We start from the raw sequence: 12,086 nt of genomic DNA on the forward strand, positions 1-12,086 counted from the left end.
CAAAAGAGTTTCAATTGGAAAACCAGTGGCTCATGTAGGACGGGGCCAAACCACACACACCTAATGCTGTCCTTAGACTTCTTGCATGGAACATTTAAGGCAGATATCATTTCAGACAGATTATCTAATTGTTTTGTGTGTGTAAGTAAAACTAGCTCTCAAACAGTCCTAATTTGAACCAATGTTTTTTTTTTTCTGTGGGTTTTTCTAAAGGAAATGATTTTCCCTCAACATCCTTGTACTGTGATGAAACTGTGATTTCTGATAATTGAGGGATGCAACAAGGTAGCCAAGGATATGTGTCAGTGAGTAATTCAAAACATGAGAGTTTGTGTTAAAGTAGTTCGTAGACATGGTGGTGGTCGTACTAAATACACTATAAGCCATACATAATCATCAGGTATATTGTTAACATGTTTTATTTTACATTTTTACAGAAACAAATGATGGATCATTTCATGCCACACTGCATTTCATTTGTCTCTGTGCCATGGCACGGCTGACTAATGGAGATAGTAAACACTTTTCCATCTAGTATAATACCAGTACTTATGAATGTTACTCAGTTGAGATTGGATAATAGCAACAGAACTTATTAGACAGTAACTGTATTGTAAGGTTGTTGTCAGTATGGCCACCACTCAAATGAACTGCATATTAGATTATTCAATCCTTCATTGTGTTCCATAGTTTCCATCATGGAGGAGGACCTACAAATGAACAAGATGGGTTATGTGTTGACAAAGAAAGGTAGATGTCTACATAGTCATTCATCTCAAGGGAAAAAAATCACCTGGGACATAAAACACGTCATTTAAATATTTTTTTCACTCTGGATAAGATATTGCCTCAGTCCATTCACCAACTGAGCTAGCAGCACATCCAAACTCCCATGAACAATTGAGTTAGAGACCTACGTAGTAGTCTGCAGAACCCCTTAACCGAGATGACAGCAGTGACACATTGTGGCAAGGACTCCACAAGACACAAAAAGTATTGATGATCCATCTTTATCCATTACCACTCAACTACCACACACGACTGAAGGAGGCTGGTGAAAGTATTTCCAAATTGACATCCCAGATATATTCAATGAGACTGAGGTCAGATGACTTGGATGACCACACAAGCAACTTCATGTTATGGAGTCCAAACCATTCTTTTTACAGTTAAGGATTGGTACAGGGTGTATTGTCTTGTTAAACATACAGATTGGCTGCAGATTACTGTTAAGTGAGCAATCGGAAGCACATGATTGAATAGTAGGTTCCTGTGTAGTCTGCCAATGAGAGGAAATTGCAGGTGAATAAGGTACACATTGCCCCCCTTTGTAAGTGTCCTCCGAGCAAGAATACCTCCACCACCAGCCTAAATGTTGCCTTAGTGACAAGCAGGATATATCACCTCACGCTATTTTTTATACCATTAGCATGTAGCGTCACTGATCAGTCGAGAAATCTTTACAGTGTTTCAAGCAGTGATTGCAGTGGTCAACAACAATGGAAATTCATGAGTGAGCTACACATAGCATAAGGGAAAGGCAACTGATCACCTGTAGTAAACTAGTGTGTGGAGCATAGAAACACATACCAAAAATTAGTATTCCCATTAACTTTCCAGCTCTTAGTCTTTTCCATATTCACAAACACAGCCATACAACATCCAAATGTACACTCCCACAACTGCAGTGGGACTGATTGTTGACAATTGATTATTGAAAGCAGTTGCTTTGGCTGATGGACATGGGGAGAGTGTGGCGAAGAATGCATGATGCAAGGAGGGAACAGCAGGATAAAGGTAGGTATATTTTATGACAAATAATGAGAGCTTGCAGAGTTTAAAGCATAAGTAGGATTTAGAGAGGGGAAGATGGAGGGAGGGGAAAAAAGGAGATGAGAGAGAGACAGAGAGGGGACAAAGAGAGAAGTGTTTATTTGTGTGTGTGGAGAGAGAGAGAGAGAGAGAGAGAGAGAGAGAGAGAGAGAGAGAGAGAGAGGAGAATGCCCACATGGCAAGGGGGAATCGGCATTGCCCCACTGTGGTGACCCACAAACTTGATCATCCAGTTGTTGAACATGCTGCTCAGCACAACACAGATTACTTCAAGAGCTGCTTCGCTATGTGAGCAATTTGGATACGCCTTTCCAACACTAGTTTCTCTGAACTACACAGGTGGGAATTCTCTTTCCAGCATATCCTGCACTCTTGCAATCGTTCTGGACTAAGTCTCCACTAACCTATTTTCCACTGTCTCTCCTTGCCTTTCTCTTCTGTCCACAACATTCTTTTCCCATCCAGGTCGTGTACTGCCTTGTGCCTCCCCCCTTCCCTGCTCGAAATGGAGACCCTCTCTTCCCCCTCCCCTTTTCACCCCATCTTTGTCTCCCTCTTCATCTCCACCTTTCTCTGGTCTCTGCACTCCCCCCCCCCCCCCCCCCCCCCCCTCTCTCACTCACTCTATATACTTATATGCTTTACCCTCTGACTTCCTTTCCTTTTGTGCAGTCACTGAGACATCTATCGGAAGACATGCCTCATTCTTTCCCACAATACCCTCCCTGCCTTCATCAGTGCAGGCAACTGCTTTTAATAATCACTAATCAGCCTCACTGCAGCTGTGGGATTGTACATTTAAGTGTTTGTGTATAGTTTTACTACAAAAAGAACAAGGGCATAAAAGCTAGTGTGAAAACTGTTTTCTGTTAAGTGTTTCTAAACTACACACATTGGGACACTGTAGATGATTTGAGTCATTACTTTGACATCTCCATGATGGTGTCATCTGTATAACTTTAAGACAAGATTGTTTCAAATGGTGTGGCTCCTCATCAGTTGTTATTGCTCACAGCTGAAGTGGTAAGTGATTTGTTGCACTGTAGTTCAATTTGCAATAGCCGACAGTGAAACTGCAGGTTTTGTCTGCAGCAGTTACTGCCAATCAGGACATAAGTAACAAATGCTCGAGTACCTTCATGGCAAACATTGTTAAAAATGGCTGAATGTTTATTGCCCGACTCCATTGGTTTGCTCTTGTCACAAATATTTAGTAATCGAGTGCCTTTTTTCTAATAGTGGCCATATTTTTTATAGCTTAGAATTTATCTGATTATCACATCTTAAGTGAAATATCAAGCAGTCACAATTAGAAGAGTGTTGGTTTATATCACAATGGTCCTCTTCAGTGCTAAATCTTGTCTTTTGCTACTGAAATTTACACATCATGAATGTTGCAGAGTTTTGATTTCAGCATTAACATAACGGGTAATTTGCTTGAAGATGATGATAAATACACAGGCAATGGAGAATTTAGGGAGGATGATTTTCTTGAAGAAGAAGAAGAAGGGAAGAAGAAGAATGGACACAGACTTTGAAACAGCAACTGAGGAACTGGAAGAATAATTCCTGGGTGACTGAGCAGGTCTTACATAGATTATATCAACAGTGTCTGAAGAAGACTCTACTCATGGTGCGTGTAAAATACCCTTTGAGTTATAATAATTTGTAACTAGTACATAGCATAGATGACATTTTCAGCTGTAAAATTGTCATTATAAAGTATATAACAGGACATTTTGTACATATTTTGTGTGTAACATACATGTGGAGATCTAATGATTGTAATTAACTAGTGCATAATTTGTAAATAACGAAGTTCTTTAAAGATCGAAATGTAGGAAATCACAGCCCATCGCCATGTTCAGGCTCCAGTATTATCAAATTGTCAGGACTGTGATCTAGTCGTAAAGTGCATGCCTGGAAGCTGGGAGGTTGCAGGATCAAATCTCAGTTGGACCATGGATTTTTCCGTTTTCATTTTCACCTCTCAATGACGTGAAAAGTCACCAGAAACAACTTGTAGTTCAGATTCCGCATTAAACTGTAGGTCATCTTTCCGGAGTCAGATAACTGGAGTACATTAGGGACATGCAAGTTACTGAAGTAACGTGTGACAACTTGCACTAGGCAATTGAGGCACATTAAAGGATCATCTCATTTCATTAATGTTTCAGTTACAGAAATTAAAATAAATCACTTTCTCTGAATTGTGAACAGTTAGTTCTTAGATTTCAATTTTGATACTTATTTTTGTATAGTAGTAAAATTATATATCCAAATCCTGGTATGTCCTGACTTAATCATCTTTAAGTGAAAACAACTGCCCCATTATGTTCACAGTTAAATATTACTACAGCTCCAACTTCCTCCTCCTGATGGCAAGTCACCTGTAAGAACCAAATTTTGTTGGCATGACAATCTAAATTGATCACGAGGATGATTATACACACTTAGGGTGTCTATACAACCGATCACATACCCCTCAATGTGAGTTTTGGATCGTTTTCAACATTGAAGCGGCACCTCGCAATGTAGGAATGACAACTTTCTCTACAACTGCACAGCTTAGGAATGGCTCCTGCTGTTTATATTGCTTAATCACTTCTGGTATTGTTTAATCCCCACCATCACTGACATGTTAACTGCAGTCCCTGCCACATCTAACATTTTAGATCATCCAATTATGTCCAGTGTTAGCATTTAATTATTTTAGTGCATGTCTAATTAATATGAGAATTACCCTTGAAAGAAGTACAGATGCTGAATTAACTGCTTCTGGATAGCAGATACCATTTCTCAACCCCTCCCTCCCCCCTTCTGAAGAGGGGGGGAGGGAATGGTTTCCCAGACTTTTCTCCATCTGTTAAGTGTAATACCTTTTCATTTAGTCATTTATAGAATCCACTTTATGGTTAACATTCTGCAAGTCTTCAGTTCCCTTCTCTTTGTTACGTTTTGATTAATTATATTACAATTTTTCCTACTGACTATGTTTTACTTTCTTTTGGATCTACTATATATAAACTGCTCAGTACTGTCAATTACAGTAGATAATAAAAAGATTCAGTTAGTTGAAAACTTCCTTTGCTTGTGGTACATGTAGTTCTAACAAGAAATTTGAGTGCTATGTAGTGCAACCAGTGAAATGTCCTAAATTATTCACATACTGCACAGATTTGTAGGACAAGAAGATGTGATGTATGTTTTGCTGAAAATGTTACTTATCACTGATACTGCAGGCCACCTAAAAATGTACTTCTATCAATTACTTATTGCAACAGTAAAGAATCTGCTTTTTAAGGCTTGCAAGTGAAATTTAATGTCCTCTTTAAGAAAGTTGGATCGGGTTGAAATTTGTGTTTGTAAATATTAAGAAATATAAAATGAATGAAAGTAGAAAGTCTACATTCTGCATGGAGAGAAAAAACCATGGCAGTTTTGTAAACAGCCTTCAACTGCAAAAGGTTATTGGTGGTACTGAACTCCGCATCTTCCTTGCATTACTGTGAAAGCCCAGAAACATTACCAAGTAATTTCCTTTCCTATGGAGTGTGGAAACTTGCTTTTATACAGGTTGTGACCTTTTGATAGCATAGTCACCTGAAGAAGATCCCAATGGGGTAGGCAAAGTAGTGAGTCAGAAGTGGAAACTATGGCTTGGCAACCTGTAGTCCATATTTTTTTTGTGAATGCATGTGCTATCAAATGCTCTAAGTAGACACACTAATAATTTATTTGTTACTTCACTCTGCAGTCCGCAGGTGAATGGAAGCCCCCACTTCAAGGTGTACCCACACCTCTTGAGCGATCGTAATGTGTTTTAGCTTTGACTATGTTTGGCACAGTAGTTGGAATCCAGCAATCTTCTTTGTTAGATCTTGAACCAGGGGTGCATTGTTGGGTGGATGTTCATTCCAGTGTTTTAGCCCACTGGTGGTCACATCAAAAGAAGCCAGGGTGCTTTATGTGATTTCAGATGAGTTGGTTATCTTGTAGGGCATCATGTAAAGGAGAGTTCTTTTGAGAACTGATCTTGTTCAAGTTTACCTTAGCTGATTTCCTCTGTGGATCTTTTAGAGCAGCACTAGCCGAGATAGGTAACAACTGAATGGAAGTAGAGCTAACAGTGTCGGTACTCCTGGCTTCATTAAGCTACAGTGTTGTGTAGGCACTTTTCCCCACACATGAGATCAATATCCACCAGCAGAATACACAAGAGTTAGTGCAGGACTAAAGTACTGGCATATACACCCCAACAGCTTCTGGCAATCTTGCAAAGTACTTTCATTCTTAAAACACATTTCTCAGATAATGTGAACTGTTTGAAAGCCAGATGCAACCCAGAGTGATTCCTTGATATATTTGATTGTTATAGAGTACTTCAATTCCATCAAAAGTCTTGTGTAGCTCTCTTTGGGGTGGGCATTCATACATATTCCACACAACATTATCCCACACTGAGGCAGTGCGGAAATCCCTGAATCAATGCCCCAGATTAACAATGGTGGAAGTGATCCATGAAGAAAAAGTGGAATATCTTAAATTTGACTCTACTGTCTGACCTGGAGAGAGTAGTAATGTTCTGGCATTAAAGATTTATTAATAAGAGTGCTCTAAGAATATTTGGCAAATGTCTCTGAAAGACCTCCTCATATTTACTTCAAAGACTTGGATACTGTGTTGAGCAACATTACTTCCAGCAGTGCTCCAGACTGCACTATTCAGAGGAGACAATCAGAGAAATTTACACAGCAACAGTCAAACTACAATTGAGCTAAAAATCAATAGTTGTAGCTCATCTGAACAACAAAACTGTGATAAATATATTCAATGAGACAGAACATTACATGCAATAGTACAGTCTCACATGCCATCTGCATTGTAGTTGTTCATATTTAGTCCTTACTTTCCCAAAACATATTGTTTTGTTCATATCAACCCTAAGGTGATGTACTGTGCATCAAACATTAAAAATAAAAAATAAAGAGCCACAAGCTAACCTGATGAAAAATTTAACAGGGGAGAATGTGGGTTACATGAAGCAAGGTCTAAATAGGTACAGAAATATTTTGTAGCAACGACTTTATTCATATTTGTTCACTGAACAGTGGAATTGCACCAGCTGTTTTGTTTTGGGAATGGTAATTTTTGTGCAAACATGTCTTTCATTACAGCTTTTGGTTTGTTTAATGAATGGCAAAAATATATTACTTTCATAAGGACTAGAAGCATTACACTCGGCTGAAATTTTCAAACAAGCCCTTAGTGGCTAAAATATATCATGTGGTGAACACATTACATGAGCCAAGAGGGAGCAGAAACACTTTACTGTAAAGGATGAATTTCACCCCTAGTGAACTATAATCTATTATTTATTCAAAACTGCTGTTACAGCTAATATGTTTTTACTGTGGTTAAACATCATTCAACCTCTTACTCCCTTTTACTATAAGGCATAAGCAACAGCTTATCTAAAGCCTTTCTATGTGTATTTATTACAACTCAAAGACTCAGAACTGTGACAAACCACTGTTAAATGAGATATATTTAATAGTATCATCACTGTAGTGTTCATTTCCAATGTGTGCGTTCATTATTTGCAGACAAACTTGCAAATGAGAATACAGCATGAGTATCTTAACTAAATTATCAATACAGCATTATACAGGAAAATCATTTCTAACAGCAGCAATTATAAATTATAATACCATACAACAATTTACAAAATACTGATGACCAACATTTCTACTTCCCATACCAGTCTTATGATTGTATGAAGTATGGGAAGATTGATTTCTTAAGATTAAGGAAATGTAAATGTACTGACAAACAGCACTGAGCTGTAGACACGTCCTTTAGTATGGGTACATGGGAAGCAGAGTGGATGTAAAATATTTTTCTGTAGCGATTAGTTGGTCCACAAATGTTTACAGAGAGCCTTCAATCTTAATGAGCTCCAGGATGCCATCATTCATTTCCTTCACAGCATCATACTCTGTTAGACCCATGCGCCTCTTGTTAGAAATGTCATACACGCCACCCTCAGCCTCTGTGTGCTCACCACGTGTTCCACGGACCTGTGAAAGGATAATTTTTTTTTATTAGAGTCTATCCAAATTTCCAGAAGAAAATCTTTTCTTGTGTGCCATAATGGGCCAGATGTTCTGCAGACAGTAACAATCTTAAACAGGCCCTGAGTATGCACAAAGTACAGAAGTCAAATAAGTTGTCAAGCTATACTAGAACATCTCAAAACAGCTAAAAGACTCAATGGTGCAATAGATGCTTGCCAAGTATTTTTCTGATTTAGGTTTCCAGAGGTGCACAACTTGTGAAAGCACCACAAAGTTAACAGCTCACACCACAAAACAGCTCTAGGTGAGCAATTTAAGGATGTTTGTGATAAACCATGCAGCTTCTGATAAGGAAGCATGCATTTTAAAATTTACCACAGGTCAGTTAGCTTCCATTCTATGCATTGGTTAATTTTATTCTGATCAGGCAGTGCATAAAAAATTTAAAGGTGCCTGCATTTGTGAGCCACTAGATGCCCTTTTTTTTAAGCACTTACTGTCATACTGCTTCCACATAATGCAGCCCCTGTAACCCTTTATATATTTTTGGAATTCTGCAAGCAACCTCCTAGAAACACACACATTCCTTACCTGGAGGTTAAATTTTCCAGCAACTTCCTCCAGCTTTGTCCTGTCAGCTGCAAGCTTTGGGAGCTTTATGTGGACAGAGGCACGAAGCGTTGTTCCCAGGTTGGTGGGGCAGAATGTGAGGAAACCCAGACGGTCATCATGTGAGAAAGGAATGCGCTTCTCAATTTCATTCACAGCATGTACAAGACGACGGTAAACCTGAAATTCACAAGAAAAGTTAGTCACTTTTTCACAACACATTTATCTTAGAGTTTTTCACTGTATTTGACAAACCTGTCCCAAGTCGCCACCAGGCTGCATAGAGATGATTCGGAGGTGATCTTCCTCATTGCACCAAACCAAGAAGGTCTTGTTGTCATTGTGGTAAATACCACGACCACTGGGCCAATATCTGCATGCATTGGCAGCCTATAACAAATTTATTATTATTATTATTATTCACAATGAAGCAAAGGATTACTCCAAATTTCACCTATGGCAAACATTTTATGAAGTGTTAAAAAATCTGAGATTAACTCAGAGCTGTGCAAATGAATTGAAATGGTGTTATCAAAATGACGTCTCATTAAAATAGGGGAATTTTGCAAATTTGACAAATGTAATTCAATTCCAGTCACATAAAGCTTATATAGGACAACTAGATTATTTTTCACCACTGATACCACATTCAGAATATGATGCTTTTGAAGTATTTATGAAAAGATTAAAAAAATAACCACATAAAACTCCAGTTGCTCACCTGCAGGAACCTGTCACCCTCCTTGAACAGGAAATGGTCATCAATGAGCTTCTGTTGCACTTCCTTGCTCATGCCAGTCAGAGGGTAGAACTGACCCTTGAGCTCACCCTCCAAACTAGACAGTGTGGTGGAAACTTTCTGCTCCATTTCTTTGTACTGTGCCTCTGTCAAGCAAGGGTTAAATGGGTAGCCCTGCATGGAGCGACCACAGCGGACACGGGTGGAAATGACGTATTCACCGTTGGGGTCCAGGTTGGCCAACGTGTCGACATCACCGAAGTTCTTCGGTGGGTGCTTATCAGTCTTCTTGAAGCCACCATGGTAGTCCTCAATGATGGGGTCAAACAGGTCAGCAAAAACGGTGTATGCCTCTGCATCAGGAGCATAGATACCAACACCAGAGTCATGATTCTCGAGACCTGGGAACAGAAAAGTCCATTAAACTTCTTTATGGTTTAATATCCACAGCTGACACTTTAATGCTACTTATGCAATTAACTTTAAACATGATTTATTCACAGTTCAAAGTTTCTCACTTTATTAACAGTAAGTTGTTCCTTTCCCAAAGATACAACGGAATACGACTTTAAACTAAGAAAAATGCTATGAGTAACTGTCATACACACAATTCTGCAATTCAAACGCTCTTCCTTTCATTGTTTTAAGATAACTCATTCACTGTTAACTGAAATTCTTATAGCTGAACTTTTCATATTTAATATCTTTAAAAATGTAGATTGTGCTAGAATGAGTTTTTCACTCTGCAGCAGAGTGTGCACTGATATAAAACTTCTTGGCAGATTAAAACTGTGTGCCAGACTGAGACTAACTCGGGACCTTTGCCTTTCGCCAGGCTGTGGCTAAGCTATGTCTCTATAATATCCTTTCTTCCAGGAGTGCTAGTTCTGCAAGGTTCGTAGAAGAGCTTCTGTGAAGTTTGGAAAGTAGGAGACGAGGTACTGGCGGAAGTAAAGCTGTGAGGACAAGGCGTGAGTCCTGCTTGGGTAGCTCAGATGGTAGAAATGCAAAGGTCTCTAGTTCGAGTCTTGGTCCACCACACAGTTTTAATCCGCCAGGAAGTTTCGTAGATTGTGCTGTTATATCTGGGGATTGTCTTATTTTCTTTGATACACTTTTAACACACTGTTCTCTTAACTATATCCCCTAAATGAATCATTTCAGGCTATAATGTGCTGCTTACATGCTAATTTTACAGAAATGCTGTTTTGCTGCCACACATATCTAAGATCTCTACTCTAACTCAATCAGTCCGATTTCACATCAAATCACCCAGTGGTCTTTACTCTCATTTCACAGATGTTTCTGACAATATAGTGCAAAAAGTACATACTGAGAGAAGGTTAAAATGTTTTTACAGATTTTAAGAAAACTGCAGTTAGGAGGCCATTTTGGAATGTTGGTCACTTTTCACAAACTAGCATTGAGAGGTGGCTTAGAAGCTTGTGACCACCAACTTCATTATTCAATTAGTGTCACTGTAAAGACTGCAATCAACTGTAACATACAATCGTTAAAATTCTGGAATCCTGCAAACATACAAATAATTTTTAATGTGTGACTAAACTTCGTTTTTAAGGAATTTTTTGAAATTTCAGGAATTTTTCACCTGAATCAAACTTCAACCATAATCATTTTGTTTCACATAATGTCTATTATAATTTTCAACAGAAAAAAAATTGTAAGAGTGTTCTTTCTTTCTAGGTCTCATACTTTTTCAGCAGTATGCAGATGGCAGGCCATGTGATCAGTATGTTACACATTTTTTACTATATATAAATCTAATTTGTTTTCCTAACAGTGTTGGCAATAACATGGAGTGGTTATGTTGCTCTGTTTCTCCATACAGATCCTTCATAAACCTTCTTTGACTGGTTAGTGTTCAGAAACAGTTCAAATCATCCACTCTTTCTGCAACAAATCCACTTAATTTAGCAATTACTGTGGAAAATCAGTGTCCTAGGTGTCATCTGTCAGCAGAAAAGTGGTAGTAACAAAGAGATTGATTTAATATACATGGGTCATTTATTTTACACCAAACAATAGTAAGTATTTTAACCCTTGTAAAATCTTATAATTATTGTCATTTTATTCTACCTATCAAAATAAAAAAGTATACAAAATCAAAGATTTTATGGACATTATCTTTGAGCAAATAATTTTTAAAGTCTCCAAAATTGTGTGACTTGCTGCACCTCAAAAACTAACAAATATACCTCAAATCAGTACTATTATTTCAATTTCTTATAAGCATTAAAATGTGACTACCATAGTCATAAAAATGCTGAATTTTCTCAAACAATTTTTATTCTTCAAATTCCAAAATCTGAAATTTGTGTTGAGAAAAATGTATGTTCATCAAACAGTTGGTTTATGTCAGTGCCAAATTCCACAATGTTATTCCCACAGGAACATATTTTTATTGTTATTTTACTGCAATCTGCAGTGCCTGCTGCACATGGTTTGCAGGCTGGTTCATGGAACAATAATTAAAATGTAATTACTGTATACCAATTGAGCACACTTTGATTTATCATTTTAAAAAACATACAAAAGCATGCCATATTAAGATAAATGTACAAACTAAGTAACATTCTAGCCTTTTTGTAAACAATGATTTTTAGTATATTTGCAGAAAACATGGGGAAGCAAAATCTGAATTTATAGTCTCTAATTATGTAATAAATTGTCACCAAATAAAAGAACAGTTTTATGTGTTTTTTTTTTTTGCAATTTTAAGTTTCCATTACAACTTATTACTAGCTCAAAAGTCCTACAGACTGGCACTGAATCCTGAGCTTACCAGTAAAACGGGTAATGTTTTTCCT

General features: G+C 37.9%; 1 protein-coding gene across 1 annotated transcript in view; it reads right to left on the reverse strand.

Moving 5' to 3' along the window:
• Positions 1 to 6,903: 6,903 nt before the first annotated feature.
• The window catches only part of LOC126415128 (arginine kinase), a 37,186-nt gene continuing 32,003 nt past the window's right edge, over positions 6,904 to 12,086 (reverse strand). Inside the window, exons 3-6 of the mRNA XM_050083408.1 lie at positions 9,241 to 9,659; positions 8,775 to 8,909; positions 8,502 to 8,699; positions 6,904 to 7,913 (exon numbers count right to left, since the gene is read on the reverse strand). Of these exons, the coding sequence (XP_049939365.1) occupies positions 7,764 to 7,913; positions 8,502 to 8,699; positions 8,775 to 8,909; positions 9,241 to 9,659 (902 nt within the window). The 3' untranslated portion in view covers positions 6,904 to 7,763. The remainder of the gene's footprint in view (positions 7,914 to 8,501; positions 8,700 to 8,774; positions 8,910 to 9,240; positions 9,660 to 12,086) is intronic.

This window comes from Schistocerca serialis, chromosome 1 (genome assembly GCF_023864345.2).
Source record: "Schistocerca serialis cubense isolate TAMUIC-IGC-003099 chromosome 1, iqSchSeri2.2, whole genome shotgun sequence".
Taxonomy (NCBI): domain Eukaryota; kingdom Metazoa; phylum Arthropoda; class Insecta; order Orthoptera; family Acrididae; genus Schistocerca; species Schistocerca serialis.